The sequence below is a fragment of the Typopeltis vanoorti genome, chromosome 11 (genome assembly GCF_054136105.1).
Source record: "Typopeltis vanoorti isolate ZY-2024b chromosome 11, IOZ_Tvanoo_1.0, whole genome shotgun sequence".
NCBI classification, from domain to species: domain Eukaryota; kingdom Metazoa; phylum Arthropoda; class Arachnida; order Uropygi; family Thelyphonidae; genus Typopeltis; species Typopeltis vanoorti.
The window spans coordinates 124,817,827-124,840,266 of NC_143559.1; the positions used below are offsets into that span (position 1 = coordinate 124,817,827).

A 22,440-nucleotide genomic window follows, 5' to 3' on the forward strand; every position below is an offset into this window, starting at 1 on the left:
GCCATGTAATTCCACTAAATAGTAATTACATAAAATTTTATATTTCAGAAATCAGAATTTTTATACAAATTTTATCAGAATTCCATCATCAAATTCCTGCCATGTACCCTCAAAGGGTGTACAGGATGTGATAGTACTACATGAAAAATTTACATCATTACTAACTTCCTATCTACAATTTTCCTCCAAATCAGTCTGTTACTTGTCAAGACTCCAACATTATCAGATCTTATATTTCTATTGTCTAAGACACTTTGTACTGTATCAATCCATCTATATCTTGGTCTTCCTCTGGGTCGTTTTCCAGCCAACCTGGCAAAGAACACTTGTTTTGCTAATCTTTCCTTGCTTATTCTGTTTAAGTGACCATACCACCTGAATTAGCTCTGCTAACGCATTCCTAGATGCTGACAATCTCAAGTTTTTTCCTAATATCTTCGTTTTTAATATGATATTGCCATTGATGCCATCTATTCATGGCTCTAATCTTTCTCAGGACTCTCATATCTGCGGCCTCTAGTCTCAATTCCATAAGATAAAACTGGTTTGAACACTGTCTTGTATACAGCTAATTTAGTGTTCTGACTAATTTCTCTCTTATTCCATATGAATTTATTCAAATGACTTCCTACCATACCAGCTTTGTTCTGTTGTCTATTTCCATATTTAATTTACCATCATCACTAAAAATCATGCCTAAATAGCTGATTTGTTTTACTTATTCTATAAGTTCTCCATTCACAATGCAATTGATATTTTCAATGTTTCTGCCTATTTTCATTGTCTTTGTCTTTTTAATGCTGACCTTCATACCATATCTATTACAACAGTTATTCAATTTAGGGGAATCTTGCAGACTTGTACCGGATTTATTTAGAAGTATAACATCGTCCGCATAAAACAACTGACATTAACATCTCCAATTTTGACATCATGTTTAATACCACTTTGCTTCATAATGTGATCCATATAGATAATGAATAACAGAAGGGATAATGTACATCCTTGTCTCACACCAGATTTAACATTAAACCATCTTCTTGTACTTCCTTCAATTCTAACTGCTGACTTACAACTCAAATAAAGACTAAGTATTGCTTGATATAATGTCCCATTGATACCATATAACTGTAGCATTATATAGTGTCAATGAGATCTGGAAAAGGCATGGAATTTGTCGATCTGGAAAAGGCATATGACATTCCACCTGGTGGAATATGTTGAAAAACTAGGTCAGTCACAGATGAACAGACATGACACCACATATTTCTCTTTGTATTATGTAATGAATATCAAAAATCTTTCAAGATACCATAAATCAACAGAATTTCAAGTCTGCACAAGCGCAGTGCTGAATTATTTACTAATGGAAGCAAACCAAACTGAATATTTAATTTATGATTGTGTTATTTATTCGCATCCACTTAGATGCAAAAACAGTTTATTCAGAACAAACATCAGTTTTATTATTCACTTTTATTGCACCTGATTGTTTTTAAATATCAGAATGTTTGTTATGTTCTCATAATTATTAATGCATATATAGTCAACTCTCACTATAAGCAAACATCACTACAGTAAATTCACATACAAACTAAGAAAGGGTTTAATGAAGATTAGCAATGTAATGCAATGCTAAAAAAAATTCCCTACAGCAAACTTTTTCAACCAATCCTTTGGTCCCTACGAGTTTGCTATAAAGATAGTTGATTATATAAGCAGTCAAAACTTCATGTAACTAATTTCATATAGATAACTTATAAATCATAGAAATTCAAGGATTTAAAAAAGAGCTCAACAATTGTACAATTTTATTTTTCACAGAAACATTCACAGTTATCGGTATAATGACAAATCAGAAGGCAATGATTGCATAACTTCTGCTACTTTTCACTTCTAATAAATCTATTTATTTTAAATTTACTTTTACTTTCCTGATACAAACTTTTTCAAATTCTCAAGAATCTGAATGTATTGTCTATGTTCATATGAAGTGCAATAGCCTATTAATTCTTCAGCAAATTCATTCGAAATACCCCTTTCCTCCAGCATATTCATCAGCAAGTCATACAGATACTAAAAAATAATAATAATAAATAATTTAAACTAATTGAAGATGCAACATATGTAGCTAAAAAAGAAAAAAAACATACATTTTTAAATTGAAAAAAGTGGTAAAATTAAATTCTCTAATGAGTCCCATTTTAGCCTACAAACAGCTAGACATTCTTTGATCTGAGAAGAATGCAGCACTATTCCTCCAACATAGAGAAAGGGACACGTTCATGAAGGCAGTGTCTGCATGAGAACACTGCCTTCACTGTAAGGCAGTGTTCTCATGCAGACAGAATAATGATCAATGGTCACACCCTTCATGTTTTTTGATAAGGATACTGTAACCGCACATAGGTACCGAGAACAAATCTCCAAACACTATGTGCAAACTTTGTCGAGACATGACTGGCACAGGTTTTTTCAGGCATGACACTAAAATTGCTCATAGAGCTCAAGTGATGAAGGAGTATCCTGAAACTGAGATATCCAATTGCCATGACCAGCACAATCACCAATCTTAAATCTGATTGTGTATGTATGCGACACACTTGGGCATCGTATTGAATGTCGGCATCCACTTCCTCAGCCAGTTTGATTCTGTAGCAACACAACCCATTCTTCCACCATAGTAGTGGAAGAATGGGATGCGTTCTTCCTTCCCATTCTTCCACCAGACTCTTTTAGACACCCTTATATCAACATTATGTGATATTTTTGGTAATTCTTATACATCCCTATGTAATATCCCTTATACCCATCCAATGTTATTCTACTGTACACTCCATACCAAATTTTGTTCAGCTTTATCATGAACTACATGAGTTACAACACATTTAATAAGTGTTTTGTTAACCAGTGTATTATCAAAATAGGTTTTTTCTTTTAAGAGCAACCAGTCAAGAGTCAACAATAATATTGTTATTGCATATGACAAAAACACTGCACACAGTGCCAACTGTATTTTAATGGAATATTATTATTATTATTAAGGGAGACCTCCAGGGAGTAAGGAACTCATCGAGGGAGGCCACATACTACATGCACCAGATATCATACTTATTCTTGAATTCATTTAAAATGCTTGCACATACCACATCCAATGGCAATCCATTCCAATCACACATGAGAGAAAAATCTAGCCATCACCCCCTTCTTAGCAGCATTCATTCTCAGCTTCCAAGGATTCATTCTCTTGTCCTTTCCCACCTTCCATAAAATGAAAAATTCCATCAACTGAAATAATACATGGCCCTTTCAGAGGTTTGCACATCTCAAGCATATCACCTCTTTCTCCTGTTTCCTAGTGTCTGCAGTCTACAAATTCTCGATTTTGTAGACCCCCCCCTGAGAGTTCCAGACTGGTAGGCTGGTTTTCCTTGAATTCTGCTTATTATTTTATATATAGGAGGTGGTATCAAAAAGTTTTGAGACTAGCTCTGTTTACAAGAAATTACTTTATTTATCTATGTTTACACACTATCACCTTCAAAATAGTCCCCTTGCATATCAATACAGTCTCCCAGCTTTCTTGCCAGTTCTGGAATGTGTCCCAGAAGTCTTCTTTTTGAAGCATGTCAAGCACCTTCTGCGATTCGCGCTGGATCTCCGCAATGGTGTCAAAACGGTGACCTTTGAGCTGGATTTTCATCTTCGGGAAGAGGGCGAAGTCTGCAGGAGCCAAATCTGGTGAGTAGGGTGGGTGCAGAAGTGAGATCATGTTGTTTCTGGCGAGAAACTCACGTGTGAGGAGAGCTCGGTGACAGGGCGCATTGTCATCGTGGAGCATCCAGTTTTACGTGCGCCACAGATGTGGTCGCTTTCGCCGAATGTCCTCCCTCAGATGCCTTAAAACTTGACAGTAGAACTCGTTATTGACGGTCTGGCCCCTATGGACAAATTCTCGATGCACAATGCCGCTAATGTCAAAAAAGACGAGCATGCACTTGGTCGAGCTGCAGACCTGCCTCGCCTTTTTTGGTTGTGGAGACAATGGACTCTTCCACTGTGAAGACTGTTGCTTTGCCTCAGGATCGTACCCGTACACCCAGGTTTTGTCACCGGTAATGATCCTCGACATGAATTGCCCCGTTTCATGCAGAATTTCATGTTTGCTCTTTGTTCTAACTTGCTGTCCATGATGAAATCGCAGATGTGGTAACGCAGGTGGTCAGAATAGCATCAGCTGCACAGCTCCCGATGTACACATGATGATGTCTTTTGGCACACTGACTTATGAAGGTAGGCACTCCCTGTGACTGCAGCCTTGTGCTGCCATCCGTTGCCGTGTTACAAACCTAGTCTCGAAACTTTCTGATACTACCTCATACAGGGTAGATATATTTTTGAGTTATCATTTATTGTTACAAAGACATTTAAATTGGCCATTAAAATCAATAGCCATGCCCAAAAGATATAAATTTAATGAATCCGTGAGGGAAGAATATACTATTTATATATTAGACATATTAAGTGCTTCTTGAATTAAAATAAAATAAACAAAAGCAATAATATTGCCATTTTATGAAAAATTAGCAATTCTCTATGCATACCCCATCCATTATTTCTCCAGATACTGCATAAGAAGATTCTTTCCTTTCATTTTCATAAATTGATAATTCATCAATATGAAAAGCATCATCTGAAACAACAAAATGATAATTCAGGAAAAATACACCTAAGAAATAAATCCTAGAAAATAATTAAATAAAGACATTAAATTCTCATGTATGATCTCATTTAAAATTGTTTCAGGATTATAAAATCAGCCTGAGTTCTATTGCAAGCTGGATTCAAATCCCACTTTGGTATGTGATGTGAATATCTAATGTGGTAATATATATGATCTTCCTTAGCTCAATTGGTTTCAATGACAGGAAAGACCTGAGTTAGAATCCTGCCTAGAATGAGAAGAAATTTACCAGGACTTTTCCACCTGGAAAAACTCAGGTTTTTCATCCTGCAAAATGGGCAAACTATGCAATACAAAATGACAGCTACAGGGTGTTCGGGATAAATTTGACATATTTATAATTAATTATATTTTTCCGTAAGTTACATGTATTAACACACACTTCTCTTCATTTAAAAGTTTGGACCCTTCTTCATTCATATACAAGATGTCAGAAAGGATGGATAGCTGGAACCCACCTGAATCATGGAAGAGAATAACTTGTATCATGATGATTCGTGCCCGCCATCAAAATAAGGATATTACGACTGCTGCCCAATGCTCCCTGAATACAGTAAAAACAATCAGGCATGAACTAGAGACTTGCAATGGTGACTACGAGGATGTAGCAAGAAGAAAGATCCCTAGCAGACGATCTGATTGCGTTCGTACAGCAGAATTCCTCGCAAATCTGCAGGAACAGGTGTTGAAGAACCCTGGCATTGGAATTCGGGCTTTGTTCGTGGAGTTGCTAACTGTAGTCAAGCCCTGGATAACAAGGGTAGCCAATGGTAGGCCGTATGTATGGCAGCAGGATTCGGCCCCTTGCCACACCTCTGGGAAAAGTCAAAAATGGTTGTCTGAAAATTTCTACGACTTCACCAGTCCAAATGTTTGGCCTCCAAACTCCCCAGACCTTAACCCCATGGATTATTTTGTATGGGGCGCAGTTGAAAAAGACACCAATCGCACTTCCAGTAATACAAAAGCCCAGTTAATGGATAAAATTAAAACAGTTTTTGCGGCCCTTCCCAGGGAGACTGTAGCATCAGCTTGTTCGAGGTTCCGAAGCAGAATTGAAGCTGTGATCGATGCTAATGGTGGTTATTTTGAGTAAATCTTGTTGATAGTATTGTAATTAACTCTGCCTGTAATGTTTTTTTGTCAATTCATTAAATTTAATAGATACAAAGAAGATTTTCGTTTTCCTTACGAAACTGTCAAATTTATCCCGAACACCCTGTATAATACACTTTGCAGATAAAATTAACTGCCCTATCAAAACATCGGCAGGTTTCAAAGATATTAATTATTTGACCAAGACAGGTCACTGAGCCTAATGCACAAGGAAAATGGAAAATATTTTTATATATCAACCCTAAACATGAGAAATCTAAACCTATAAGACAACAGTGACTGTGTGGTTAAGTGATCAGGAAAAAGAAAGGAAACTGTTAGTGTTTCTCAAAGAGTTGTAGGTTGTATACACTGGGAAATATATAGGAAAGACTGTTCTCCAAAGGAGGTATATGGAATAAAGAAGAAAGACAAGAAGTTGGTTTGGTGTGAGTCTAGAGCTGAATAGTATAGGGATGTTGACCAGCAGCTGCCTGTGTTTGTAACATTACAGGAGTAGAGGAATAGTGGAGGCTAGTTAAGAGGAGCATGTCCATGGAAATACCAACAGAAAAGACATAATACAGAAACAGTCTATGGGTAAGTGATTACAGGGAGTGAGAAAAAGCAAATAATCTCTCTTCTGAATGCAATCTAGAATTCTTAAGTTTTGTAAGACTACCCCAATATGGGTGAAATCTTTTAAAGTTGAAGATTTGGGCATTACAATGTTAAGAATTGAGCAGAAAAGAAGTAATGTTTATAACAAAAAAAGATATCAAGTTTTGGGGTTGAAGAAGCTATGGACATGTATGCCATGTATGCCAGGATAAGCTAGATGTGAAAGTAAAACAAAGTGGAGTTAGCCATGGTTGGTGAGGAGGGGGGGGGGTATCAAAAGGCAGGGAGAATGAGACATGGCCTTTCTTCTGGGAAATAAGGTAGGACTGTATTTTGGTAGCATTAAAATTTACTAAATCACATCTGGGTGCAAGGTTTTGTCATTTATAAAGAGAAATGTATATCATCAATAAAGCTAAGAACAGGAGTGGACGTTAGTGAGAGAAGATCGCTGATGTATAGGAGAGAAAGAGTAAGTGCAAGCACAGCCCCACAGGGACACTCTGGCATTGATGACAAAAATCAGATGATAGGGAACCAATCACCTATTCTTCTCCCTTCTATGTGTTAGGCATACTGGCCTGTTACAAAGCTATCTTAAGCCCTTCTAAGTCGTACCTGTCCTGAGAATCAGGTGACAGGTGACATATTCTATGGCTGTAGCTGCGTGTGTTCATGGGGCCGGTTTGCCTGCTTGCGAGAGGAAAAACTGCAGATAAACTGGGGAGAAAAATTCTGCTGTCCACACCCAAGACCAGTAGCTAACTTGGCTATATCTGAGAAAAATCCTTAAGCTCCTCACGTCGGCAACAGGAATCAAATCCAGTACACTCCTTTCCCAGGCATATGGTTGAGAAGTGCATAGACACTAGGCTAACTACACAGACAAAAACTGTACAGAGCTCACTTTTTCAAACATGGGATCAAACCCATGCCCTGATGGATGGAAAGTGATTGCACTTTCCACTTGACCAACCGCACAGGCACACCCAATCAACTATTATTATACAGGCACCTTCATGGAGTCTGGAGACTCATTGCGAGAGACCCAATCTATCCACACTATCTATCATACTTCTCCTTGAACCCAATAACAAACAAAGCACTCACAACCTCTGGCAACCTATTCCACTGATTCATCACTCTCGAAGTAAAAAATCTAGTTCTCACACCCCTACTAACTACACCTTTATTCAACTTCCAGGGATGACCCCTTATTCTGGTCCCTCTAGCCAAGTTCTGAAACATTTCCATGCATCTATCCTATAAAACTCTTTAAGCAACTTAAATGTTTTTATCATATCTCCTCTTTTTCTTCTATCAGCCAACTTCTGCATCCACATACCTTCAATCTATCCTCATAGGGAACATTCCACAGGCCACTCAACTATGAATCCTCTCCACCACTTTCTCATCCCAATGAAACCCAGGGGAGCAGACTTGAGCACAGTAATCCAAATGTAGGCATATCAAGGCCTTATAAAGAGGAATAACAACTTCCTATGTCTACTTATTAATATTTTCTTCAATAGCCAAGTAATCTTATGGGCTATCTTAGCAACATGTCCTCTAAGCTTTAACTCTCTGTCTACCACCACTCCTAAATATCTAGCTTCATCTATTTCCTGGAGTACAATACCATCAATGTGATATACAGCTTATAATCTATTTATCCCAAACTGCATAACTTTACATTTCTTGACATTAAACTGACACCCACTAACTTTTGCCCATACTGACAGATTATTTAAATTGTCCTGCAAGCTCTCCACATCACCTTGATTAACTATTACTCTACCTAATTTCACATCATCAGCAAACAACTGAATATTTCCTTTCAGGTTATTTTCTATATCATTTATGTACAAATTAAACAGCAATTGTCCCAGCACTGAACATTGTAGCACATCACTAGTCACCTGTTTTTGCCTCTATTCTGTTCCTCCATATACCACTTTTTGATATCTGTCCAGTAGCCACTATCCACTTAACCAGTGTCATATGCATTCCCATTTGTTCTAATTTGCATAACAGAGTTCCATGTGTTATTCTATCAAATGACTTTGCAAAATCATCGTGTAACCATTTCCTCGTGACTAAACCACTAGGATGATATATCCTTGCAAAGTGATCATTTAGAAACTCAACTCAGCTGTTACTCTATTATAAAAAGTTGGTAAAATACTAAAGCATGACCGATCCTTCACAAAGCCATGTTGCTCTTCATACAGTATCATATTTTTATCTACCCATTCTTGAATTCTCTTTTTTACCAATTTTTCTACTACTATTACAACCACTCTTGAGATACTAAAAGGTCTATAATATGCTACTATAGTCTTAGAACTTCACTTATGCAAAGGAATTATTTTGCCCTCTTTCCACTCCCTTGGAATTGTACCAGAGCTGAGACTTAAATTAAAGAGCCTAGTCAGAGGCATTGCCAGTTCCCTTGCACATTTTCGAAAAACCCTAGCTGATATTCTACCTAATCCCACAGCTGCATTTACATTGAGATTTTCAATATCCTAAAGACCTTCAATTCATCCACCACTGTTCCCATATTAGTGTCTGTTATACATGTTAAAGCAGTAACCTCACCAGGATGATATACTCCTGCAGTGTGATGATATATCTATATCATCACTTAGCAGGGATATATCCTCACTAGGATGATCACTACGATAACCTCACTAGGATGATATACCCCTGCAATGAATTGAAGGACCTTCAATTCATCCACCACTGTTCCCATATTAGTGTCTGTTATACATGTTAAAGCAGTAACCTCACTAGGATGATATACCCCTGCAAAGTGGTCACTCAGTAACTCAACTATTTTACCTGCTTCTGTCACCTCATTACCATCACCATTCATTAAGGTTAATCTTCCAGTCATTCTTCCTCTTACTAGCCACTTAACGAAAGAATTCTTTGGGATTGGCTTTAGCCTGCTCAGATAGATTCTTCTCATAATCTGATTTTGCCTGTGCTTAAGGGTCAAAGCTGTATAACTGAGAGGAGACCACCACATAGCCTTTAAAGAAATGCGGAGAACCGACCAGGCCTTCTGACCTAATGTTCAATCCTCACCTTCTCGTGGTGCGCCCTGTTGGGTATCTACCTGGATACTGAATGAATGAGGATGGGTTGGCAATTTAGGATTTAGCAGACCAAACTGTATTCTTATTGGTTAAACCAAAATAAAAAATGATGGTACAACATGACAAAATTTCATGCCAACTGGGGTGTCGCCCGGTTAAACAAGGCCCCATTGTTTTCGCCAGGGAAACAGGGCGAACAGCGAAAAGTCAGCTACTGGATCAAATCTGAAAACACGCCCCAACTCAACATCACTAGAGTTAAAGATCGGTACTATCAACAGAAGAAGCCTGAATGGCAAAGAAATGGAGTTAGCTGATAAATTAGATAAGTACCAGATCGACATAATAGGGGTGACTGAAACAAAAAAAGACAACAACTGGCGAGATCTTTCTGAGCAATAAATACAAAAAGTTATATTCAGGCAATGACAACCAAGGAAAAGGAGTAGCCATAGTATTCAACACAAAATATGAGGCAAATCTTCTTGAATGGCAGGCAGTCTCAAGTAGAGTAATATGGGCAAATACGAGAATGGGGAACTGGACAATGAGACTTGTTTGTGCCTATAGTCCCACAGAAGGTTCTGCTAAGGTTGAAGTGGAGGAATTTTTTGATGCTTTAGAAAAAGCAACTGACACAATGAAAAAGGAAAAGTTGGTCCTTGTTGGGGATCTAAATAGCAAAGAAGGAAATGATTGTCAGACATACAAAAATATTTTGGGAAAATTTGGAGAAAATAGCAAAGCTAATAGTAATGGCAAATACCTGTTGTATTTCTGCTCAGGACATGGACTGATTATTACTAACACCATGTTCCAACATAAGGAATAAGAAAAGTCTCATTGACTTTTCTTATTCATTATCATTTACAGAGGATTTGAAATTGGAAGTGATCACTATTTAGTCTTGAGCAGGATAAAATTGAATTTCATATTGAAAAGAATAACATGTAAGAAAGTTTTAAAGTGAATAAAAGTTGAGCAGCTCTCAGATGTGAGCTGTAGACTAACATACACAAAGATTGTTCAAGAAAAAATAAAAGAGTTTGAGAAAAGGAACCAAACCTTGGAGATTCAGTGGCAAGCCTTGAAGAAAACCCTGACTGATTCAGCCAGAGAGGCATGTGGTGAGGTGTTCTGCAAGGATAGAAAAATCAGTACTCCATAGTTGACACAGGAAGTTAAACAGGCAGTGAAGGAAAAGAAGAAAGCATATCAAAAGTTCCTGGCAAATAAGTCAGCTTTTGCTCTTAGAGAATACAGAGACAAATGTAAGAAAGCTAAACACTGTGTAAAACTAGTTAAACAAGTCATGGGAGGACTTTGGCAAGAACATAGAAAATAAATATCAAGAAGGTGGTAAGATATTCTGGAGGTTGTTGAAGAAGCTTAGAAATGGAGGAAAGGGTGCTGTAAAAGGAGTTAGAGATGATAAATGTGACATGAAAACTGGAGAAAAAGATATCCTTGAGGTATGTAGTAATTACTTTGAAAAACTGCTAAATGAAACAAGCAGTGATGACAGCACAGTGGTAAAAAACACTCAACAGGCATACAGTCAGTATGCCTGTTGAGTGTTTCAATACATATCCATACTTGAAGTAGAAAAAGCCATCAAAGGCTTGAAATGTGGAAAGGCAGCAGGAGTAGATGATATTCGACCAGAAAAGCTGAAGTATGGTGGTATAAAAGTCACAGTGGCTGCACTGCATAAGCTATTCAATATGCTACAGTTATATGGTGTCAATGGGGCATTATATCAAGTAATACTTAGTCTGTATTTGAGTTGTAAGTCAGCAGGTAGAATTGAAGAAAGTACAGGAAGATGGTTTAATAATGTTAAATCTGGTGTGAGACAAGGATGTACATTATCCCCTCTGTTATTCATTATGTATATGGATCACATTATGATGCAAAGTGGTATTAAACATGATATCAGAATTGGATATGTTAATGTCAGCTCTTTGCTTTATGTGGACGATGTTATACTTCTGAATAAATCCGCTACAAGTTTGCAAGATTCCTTGACTAAATTGAATAACTGTTGTAATAGATATGGTATGAAGGTCAGCTTTAAAAAGACAAAGACAATGAAAATAGGTAGAATTGTTGAAAATGTCAACTGTGTTGTGAACCAGGAACCTGTGGAACAAGTAAAACATTTCAGCTACTTAAGCACAATTTTTAGTGAAGATGGTAAATTAAATATGGAAATAGACAACAAAATCAACAAAGCTGGTATGGTAGGAAGTCAATTGAATAAATTCATATGGAATAAGAGAGAAATTAGCCAGAAGACTAAATTAGCTGTATACAAGACAGTGTTCAAATCAATTTTATCTTATGGATCTGAGAGCTGGGTTAGAAGTAAAACACTTGACCAAAGACTAGAGAACACATATATGAGCGTCCTGAGAAAGATTAGAGGCATGAACAGATGGCATCAATTGCAATATCATATTAAAAATGAGGATATTAGGAAAGAACTTTACATTGTCAGCATCCAGGAATGCATTAGCAGAGCTAATCTCAGGTGGTATGGTCACTTAAAACAGAATGGGCGAGGAAAGATTAGCAAAACAAGTGTTCTCTGCCAGGTTGGCAGGAAAATGACCCAGAGGAAGACCAAGATATAGGCAGATCGATACAGTACAATGTGCCTTAGACAATAGAAATATAAGATCTGATAATGATAATATTGGAGTCTTGACAAGTAATAGACTATTTGGAGGAAAATTGTAGATAAGAAGTTAGTAATTATGTAAATTTTTCATAATTATCTATCATATCCTGTACACCCCTTGAGGGTACATGTCAGGAATTTGATGATGATGCCATATGGTCACCTTTCTTGCCTGAGTCTTGTACTGTTCATGAGTACTGCTTCCTCTAGATGACCCTTAACTATATCCCATGCACTACTAACATCCTTACCTTGCAGTGTTTTATGCCATGGTACAGATTTAAGATTCCTCCTAAGCAAGTCATAATCACCTGCCTTATAGTTCCACAAATACCCCTTCTTGATAGAATATTCCTCATGTTTTATGATCTCCCAATTTAAGGTCACTTCATGTTTTATGATCTCCCAATTTAAGGTCACTTTCACTAATTGAAGGCAATTTTGTCACCTTGGTTATGGATAGCTCTTCTGATCCTATGATCAGGTCCAATACTCTCGCACACCTAGTCTCCTCCATCACATGCTGCCTTAAGTAATTATCTCTCAGCAGGTGTATAAATTCTATTTCCTTCCTGCCATGTGATCTTTCTTCCTTCCAGTCTATATCTCCATAGTTGAAGTCCCCAAATAATCACTCAACCTGTGCTTATTGTACTAATTTGGCGATACATGTCTTTCAGATCATATGTGGAACTCACTGGCCTATAACAACAAACAACTGTATATTTTGTCTTGCTGGTTTAATCTCACACCAGATGCATCAAATTAACAGTCCCCCCCCCACACACACACTGTTTCCTATCAACTATGACATGCAATGAATGACCAGATAGGAAACTGATAATCTACCCACAAGAAGACCATAAGATAGCAAGCAGGCTGAAATGCCAGACTAGATCAAATGCCTTGTAAATATCAAGAGTGATTAAGCAAGTCTCCAGATCTTTCCATGGCTTGTGTTCAAAGGAGTAAAGTTAGTCAGGTCTGTTGTAGAACAAGACTAGTAAAATCAATATTGGTGACCACTAAATAGTCAATAGGTCTCTTGGTAGTGAAGCTGGTTGTTGCTGATCCTCTGCATTACTTGAGGTCAATGGGGCAATAGCTGTTAGCTGACTTTTATCTCCCTTTTTAGAAACAGGGCTTGCTTCCATGCTGTTGGACAGATGCCAGATCAGTAGGACAGCTTGTACAGACAAGACTTATCAACAAAGTATTTTTCTGTCATTCAGTCAATAGATTAGCGATAGCATGATCAGGATGATTTTTAGAACAGTAGGGAGGAAATTTACTTTGGTCATCTAAATAATAGCTGGAGAAGAAGAAGTCTAATGCCAAGAGGTCTGCTCTATCTTTAGGAGATGCCGGAATGAGAGAAAAGGTGAAGAAGGACAGTAGTTTTGCCAAGCAGTTTTGACAAATGTTAAGCAAAAGGGCCATTTAAGCAAGAAGCAAGCTTACTGCATTTCGCTCTTACATAGACTGCTTTGGATTTGCAGTGTTTTGGAGCTTAGTTGGGTAGCATATTGTCTATACAACCAACAGGTTGTAGGTTTAAATCCCATCATGGATGTATGTGACTGTCCTTAGGTAATAGATGAATTTCATCACCCAGTCTGAGATCAGAACAGTGCTTACTTATTTCAAGCCAAGTGACTTGAAAAAAGTAAACAATGTGAAAAAGTTACAAGTTTGATTTTTAGAGTGGGATTTTTTCAGACCATTTAAAAAACAGCCCATCTACGGTACTAATATACTATAGGTTTACAACCTTTCATGATTAGAATCACATAAAAGCTGAGCAAGAAGCTAGAGTCATTATTATTGCACGGGCAACTCCATGAAGTCTTAAGACTCATCATGGGAGACCCAAATTATTAACATGCTATCGTACCTCTCCTTGAAACCACTAGCAGACAAAGCATTCACAACTAAAGCAACCCATCCCATTCATTCAACACTCTCCAAGCAAAAAATCTATCCCTAACACCCTTGCTAACCACACTCATACCAAACTTCCAGGGATGACCTCTTGTTCTCCCCCTCTAGCCAAGTGCTAAAACATTTCCCTTGCATCAATCCTAGAAAATCTTTTAGGAAACTTAAATATTTCTATCATATATCCCCTTTTTGCCTATCAACCAACTTATGCAATCCACAAAATCCTCAATCTATCCTCATAGGGAGAGCATTCTACAGAGCACCCACCATGATGGTCACTTGTCACTAGATCCTCTCCACCACTTCATCCTCAAGAAGCCCAGGTGACATTACTTGAGCACAGTAATCCAGATGTGGTTGTATTAAGGCTTTATAAAGAGGAATCATAATTCCCTTATCTCTCCTTCAATAACCAAGTAATCCTGTAAACTATCCTAGATACTTTAGCAATATGCCTTCTAAACTTCCTGTCTCTCTCTCTCCTACTTGGGGGGGGGGGGTAGTGACCCCCCCCCAATCCCTGGCTTCATCAATTTCCTGAAGTACAGTTCCCTCAATGTGGTACACAACTTGTAATATTTGTATCTCAAAATGCATAACTTTACTTTTCCATATTAAATTGACATCCATTATGTTTTGCCCATAATGTCAGCCTATTCAGATTATTCTGCAAGCTCAGTACATTACCCTGATTAACTATTACCCCTACCCAACTTTGCATCATCAGTAAACAACTGAATTTATCCCTTGAAATTATTTCCTATATCATTAATGTGAAAATTAAACAGCAGTGGTCCAAGCACAGTCCTGCTGCACACGACTAGTCATCTGCCTCCTCCTGGATTCTGCTCCTCCATATACTACTTTTTTGGTATCTGTCCATCAGCTACACTTTTATCCATATCATCAGTTTCATATCCATTCCCTGTTGCAGTTTGCATAACAGTGTTCCATGTGGTATCCTGTCAAATGAATTTGCAAAATCCAGCACTATTATTATTGTGTAGCCATTTCCTTTATCCAACTCAATTGTCAGCCTGTTATATAAAGTTAATAGATTACTGAGTTACTTACTTACCTACCCTTCACAAAGCCAATGTGCCCCTCTTATCTACCTATTCTTGAATTTTCTTTTTGACCAACTTTTCCAATACTTTTACCACCACTCCTGAGATACTGATTGATCTCTAATTGGCTACCACAGACTTAGATCCTCCTTTATGCAAAGAAATTATTTTACACTCCTTCCACTCTCTTGGGACCTTGCCAGAGTTGAGACTTAAATTAAACAGCCTAGTTAAAGGCATTGCCAGTTCCCCTGCACATTCTCTTAAAACATGAGCTGATATTCCATCCAAAACTACAGCTGTATTTTCATTCAGATTCTGCAGTACCCTAAGTACCTCCAATTCACATCTGTCTCTGTCACCTCTGCCATAACATCTCCACTTGGATGATATACCCTTGCAAAATACCATTCAGTTTGAGCCAAGGATGTGCTGCATTTATAGCTGGGGTTGCTTTGCTGCATTTGTTGGAAAACTAAGGTGTGGATAAAGATGGAGACTTTGAATAGAATGGGGAAGAAAGGCACTCATTAACCCAGAAAGAATACCTTCCGTTATTAGATTAGAGAAAGTATTTGGATCAGAGAGTGGAAGCAATAGTCATACCACTGGAAAAAATGGCTAGGAAATCCAAAAGGTTATTCTAATTGGCACCACTGTAGTGCAATAAGTTAAATAAGGTGGTGGTGGTCAAAGTAATCAAGAGAAGTGCTAATGTTAATGGTGTAAGTGGAGGGATTGGGTTAAGAAGAGATCTGGGGTGTTGGGAGAATAATGGATTATCTGGAATTTTGATGGGTAGGTTAACAGCTTCTGTAAACATGCATTCCTTCACAAAGTGAAGGAATTCTTTCACAGGTATTCTTTCACAAAGTGAAGGAATAATAATAATAAAAAAACTTCTTTCAAAGATATTTGGAGGCAAATTTATCTTGTCTTTCAACTTAGTCTGTGAGCTGGCTGGTTGGTTTATGGTTTATTTGCACAAGAACAGCAAAGGTTACAGCAGTACACAAGGACAAAAGCTATAGCAGTATATAAATAGGCAAAGATAAATTAGTAAATAACATGTACAAAAATAAATAAAATTTATTTTTGTACATGTTATTAATAAATACATATAAATAAAATTACAGTCAAATGTATTTGTACAAATTAATTCTAAGTGACGATCACTTCCAATTTCATATCCTCTTTATACCCTTGTATCCTGAAACATGTTCAATGAGGTGTTTCTTATTTCTTGTGTCTTCTCACCATGTGAACTCATGCACATCTTTATTTTGGAACATGGTATCAGTAATGACTATCCATATCCTGAACAGAAATCCAGCAAGTAGTTGCATTATTATTTGGAGAAAGACCTTTTCTCCAAAATGTTTCTATATGCTTCATGGTATTCATTTCCTAATATGGGCTGAGGAACTGTGATGATAAAAATCTGCTGCTCAAAATGAATCATTAAAAATTAGCCAGCTTTGGTGAAGGACTGCCAATAGCAGTTTCTTGAAGTTGTTGATAATATTTTCCTCTGTAAACATGCATTACTTCACAAAGTGAAGAAATAATAAATAAATAAATAAAAAAGACTTTTTTCAAAGATATTTGGAGGCATTCAAAATAACAGTCACCTTTCCGTGTCAATCCCCTGTATTAGGACGTTATATGAAAATTGCACATTTAGATTTAATATATTTCTGTCATTATTTTATCACTCAGAGATGTTGCTATCACTTTGAACATGATTAACTGATTGGAACTGTGATGTTAACTGTTTATTTTTAGTCCCTGTTACTCTGATGATGATCATGTGACTCTAAAGAAATATTTGCTGCAAAGTTTTCTAATAAGTTAATTCTTTTCTTCACAACATGTTTGCTATCTATTAACTTATTTGCAATAACGTTACATGGACAAAACATAAGCTTTAAAAAAAAATCTACATTCGAATTATTTCGGTTCTGTGACCACATTTTTATTAAAAAAAAGACTTTTTTAAAACCAAAAAAGTACTAAAAAACAAACCCGACAAGTTTCATTAGTCGTAGACTAACATCTTCTGGGATAAAGATAACCAACAGTTTAAAACACAAACTATAAGAAATTACAAAACAAAAAAAAAAGTTAATTTCTTCGTATTATGAACATCAAAAAAGCTCATTAAAAAACCGAATAACAGATCTATACAATCGTTAATATGTGCTAGCTGGAAACAAATGCTATTTGACGTTGCGTTATATTGGTTCGCTTTCACTCAGTCTGAGATTTGAACTGGGTAAATTTTTGATAAACTGACCAAACTTGATTTAAAATCAAACCTCGATTTTTGTTGCAATGCGCAGGAATTTTGATCATATTTGCTGCCTCTTTGAATTTTCTTGTGAAACAGTTTTTATCAATGTAGGACATATTTGTTCTGTCCCAGAATACATCATGACCAGTAGAAGTTGTGTGAAATGCCAGACCAGACTTATGTTCTCTCCTTTTTTTGTATGTCCTTTTGTTGTTCGCTCATACAGATTAATCACGATCTACATTGCTCAATTTTCTATTGTGAACTTTGTCTACACGTTAAAATTGACTCCCATCCAAGAAAATTATCTTAATGCTTAGTATTAAATACTACAGCCACCTCTTATTTTCCTGAATACACATCATCACCATCAAATTCCTGACATGTACCCCCAAGGGGGTGTACAGGATATGATAGCACTACATGAAAAATTGACATCATTACTAACTTCCTATCTACAATTTTCCACCAAATCAGTCTGTTACTTGTCAAGACTCCAACATTATCAGATCTTAAGATGAAAAGCCAAACGGCTATTTTTTTTTTTTTTTTCTGGCGAAGTTGATAAGTTAATGGGATAAAAATCCCTTATTGTTTATCAGCCAGTACGCGAAACTACGATCGAAAACTACAATCGGTAACGTTTCATGCCGACGAACTGTCGGCGTATCCAAGCATCAGTGACCACTTGGTAGTGCAAAAAAAAAAAAAAAAATAGACGTTTGGCTTTTCATTCTGGCAATCGTATAGCAAAAGTATATAAGTTATTTTCACTTAAACTCTGATATTCTAGGTCTAGCTACTCACTGATGAGACCTCAAAAAAGGTTGAAACCGTTCTGGGTAGTGACCTCTCCTCATAATGTAAAACTGTACTACATCTCCTAAGAGCTGTGTGTTTTTACATTATGAGAAAATATCAAGAACAGTGAGGGAGCTTGCTCCACCTTTGCAACGAGTTGCCATGGTGTGGCACTACCAAGTGGTCACTGACGCTTGGATACGCGGACAGTTCGTCGGCATGAAACGTTACCGATCGTAGTTTCGCGTACTGGCTGATAAACAATAAGGGATTTTTATCCCATTAAATTATCAGATCTTATATTTATATCGTCTAAGGCACTTTGTACCGTCTCAATTCACCTATATCTTGGTCTTCCTCTGGGTCGTTTTCCTGCCAACCTGGCAGACAACACTTGTTTTGCTAATCTTTCCTCGCCCATTCTGTTTAAGTGACCATATCACCTAAGATTGGCTCTGCTAACACATTCCTGGATGCTGACAATGTCGAGTTCTTTCCTAATATTGTAGTTTTTAATATGATACTGCCATTGTTGCCATCTGTTTATGCCTCTAATCTTGCTCAGGACTCTCGTATCTGCTGTCTCAGTCTTTGGTTAAGTGTTTTACTTTTGACCCAGCTCTCAGATCCATAAGTTAAAACTGGTTTGAACACTGTCTTGTATACAGCTAATTTAGCATTCCGACTAATTTCTCTTATTCCATATGAATTTATTCAATTCACTTCCTACCATGCTAGCTTTGTTGATTCTGTTGTCAATTTCCATATTTAATTTACCATCTTCTTGAAAAATTGTGCCTAAGTAGCCGAAATGTTTTACTTGTTCCGCAGGTTCCCTGTTCAAAACACAGTTGACATTTTCAACAATTCTACCTATTTTCATTGTCTTTGTCTTTTTAATGCTGACCTTCATACCATATCTATTACAACAGTTATTCAATTTAGTCAGGGAATCTTGCAAACTTGTAACGGATATATTTAGGTATAACATCGTTCGTATAACGCAAAGAGATGACATTAACATCTCCAATTCTCATATCATGTTTAATACCACTTTCTTTCATAATGTGATCCATATAGATAATGAATAACAAAGGGGATAATGTACAACTTGTCTCACACCAGATTTAACATTAAACCATCTTCCTGTACTTCCTTCAATTCTAACTGCTGACTTACAACTCAAATAAAGACTAAGTATTGCTTGATATAATGCCCCATTGACACCATATAACTGTAGTGTATTGAATAGCTTCTCTCTTGGCACCTTGTCATATGCCTTTTCCAGATTGACAAAGCTTAAATACAGTTCTTTGTTATATTCCCATGCTTTCTCAACTATTTGTCGTAAAGTGAAGATCTGATCCTGACAGCCTCTATTTGGCCTGAATCCATCTTGTTCTTCAACAAGCTTTTCTTCCACAATTCTTCTCAACCATTTCTCAAGTATATTTGCATAATCTTACCAGGAACACTCAGTACGGAAATACTTCAGTAATTCTCACATTCAGTTTTATTTCCCTTTTTATATATGGGTACTATTTGAGCTCTACTCCAATCATCAGGAATTCGTCCCTCTGTCCAGACTTTCTGAACCATGCAGTGCAACCACTGTAAGACTTTTATACCACCATACTTCAGCATTTCTGGTCGAACATCATCTACTCCTGCTGCCTTTCCACATTTCAAGCCTTTGATGGCTTTTTCTACTTCAAGTATGGATACGTATTCCTAACTGCATGCCTGGTCAGTTTTTTTACCACTGTGCTGTCATACTGCTTGTTTCATTTAGCAGTTTTTCAAAGTAATTACTCCATACTTCAAGGATATCTTTTTCTCTCATTTTTAAGTCATGTTTATCATCTCTAACTCTTTTTACAGCACTCTTTCCTCCATTCCTAAGCTTCTTCAACAACCTCCAGAATATTTTGCCACCTTCTTGATATTTATTTTCTATGTTCTTGCCAAAGTCCTCCCATTACTTTTGTTTACCTAGTTTTAAACAGTGTTTCACTTTTTTACATTTGTCTCTGTATTCTCTATGAGCAAAAGCTGACTTATTTGCTAGGAACTTTTGATATGCTTTCTTCTTTTCCTTCACTGCCTCTTTAACTTCCTGTGTCCACCATGGAGCACTGATTTTTCTATCCTTGCAGACAACCTCGCCACATGCCTGTCTGGTTGAATCAATGAGAGTTTTCTTCAAGGCTTGCCACTGAATCGCCAAGGTTTGGTTCGTGTTCTCAAACACTTTCATTTTTTCTTGAATAATCTTTGTGTATTTTAGTCTACAGTTCACATCTGAGAGCTGCTCAACTTTTATTCCCTTTAAAACTTTCTTACGTGTTATTCTTTTCAATATGAAATTCAATTTTATTCTGCTCAAGACTAAATAGTGATCACTTCCAATTTCAAATTCTCTGAACACTCTGGTGTCCTGCACCAGGGAAAAAACATCACTATCAACAATAACATAGTCAATGAGACTTTTCTTATTCCTTGCCTCTTTCTCTCCATGTGAATTTGTGCACATTTTTATGTTGGAACATGGTGTTAGTAATAACCAGTCCATGTCTGAGCAGAAATCCAACAGATATTTGCCATTATGATTAGCTTTGCTCTTTTCTCCAAATTTCCCCAAAATATTTTTGTATGTCTGACAATCATTTCCTACTCTGTTATTTAGATCCCTAACAAGGACGAACTTTTTGTTTTTCATTGTGTCAGTTGCTTTTTCTAGAGCGTCAAAAAATTCCTCCACTTCTACCTTAGTAGAACCTTCTGTGGGACCATAGGCACAAATAAGTCTCATTGTCCAGTTCCCCATTCTGATATTTGCCCACATCACTCTACTTGAGACTGCCTGCCTTTCAAGAAGATTAGCCTCGTATTGTGTGTTGAATACTATGGCTCCTCCTTTTCCTTGATTGTCATTTCCTGAATATAGCATTTTGTATTTATTGCTCAGAAAGATCTCACCAGTTTTTGTCTTTTTTGTTTCAGTCACCCCTATTATGTCAATCTGGTACTTATCTAATTCTTCAGCTAGCTCCATTTCTCAGCCATTCAGGCTTCTTCTGTTGATAGTACTGATCTTTAACTCTGATGATGTTAAGTTTGGGTGTGCTTTCAGATTTGTTCCAGTAGCTGACTTTTCGCCCTGGTTCCGTGACGAAAACAATGGGGGGGAGGGGCTTGATTAACTGGGCGACGCCCCAGCCGGCATGAAATTTTGTTATGCTGTACCATCATTTTCTATATTTGTTTAAGCCGATAAGAATACAATTTTGGTCGGCTAAATCCCAAATTGCCAGCCCATCCTCGTTCGTTCAGTATCCAGGTAGATACCCAACAGGGTGCACCATGAGAAGGTGAGGATTGGACATTAGGTCAGAAGCTCTGGTCGGTTCTCTGCATACCTTTAAAGGCTATGTGGAGGTCTCCTCTCAGTTATACAACTTTAAACTTGCTGATGTAATCCCAAAACATAAGCCAGGCAAGAACCCACCCTAAATACACAGCGTGAATCAAAATTATCGCTTCAAAACAACTTTTTTATAATATATTCTTAAAGGACAGCTAGCAGAAGAAAAATCACACATGCACACATACAGAACTGCTTAGTGAAAAATTGGTGCTCAGAAGAGGTCAGAATGGACAGTATATTAAAAAGAATGGATGATGAACTGAGCTTCTAGTCTAGTATTTCTTGAACAGCAAATAGAATGACTTCTTCAAAGAAGCCATTCTGATTTTTAAAAAAATTATATGAATAGAAATGAGTAGTTATTGAGTACCAAGTGGACTTTATTATCCTAATAAAAGACTATAGTAATTCTAAAAAAGTAACTCAAAAGGATTCAATAATTAAAAAAGCAATATCTGAGCTTTATATCAGGTTAATTTGAATTTTTTGTATTTCAATCACACGAGTTTATGATGTTGCTTTGCCCATAATGCTAATTTGTCTTATTAGTCTTTGATTACAACAAACTTGTAAGAACCACAAAAATAGTTCATTACAGCGAATTTCCTTTAAAATAGAACTGTAAACATAAAAAGCCCTTTGGATGGAAAGACCTGGGTCTGAA

The 22,440-nt window shown here is 37.0% G+C and overlaps 1 protein-coding gene across 1 annotated transcript in view; it reads right to left on the minus strand.

The window, feature by feature from the left end:
* Window positions 1-1,794: 1,794 nt before the first annotated feature.
* P32 (complement C1q binding protein P32) overlaps window positions 1,795-22,440 on the minus strand; it is a 56,998-nt gene continuing 36,352 nt past the window's right edge. The window contains exons 5-6 of the mRNA XM_090400529.1: window positions 4,605-4,693; window positions 1,795-2,076 (exon numbers count right to left, since the gene is read on the minus strand). Of these exons, the coding sequence (XP_090256655.1) occupies window positions 1,927-2,076; window positions 4,605-4,693 (239 nt within the window). The 3' untranslated portion in view covers window positions 1,795-1,926. The remainder of the gene's footprint in view (window positions 2,077-4,604; window positions 4,694-22,440) is intronic.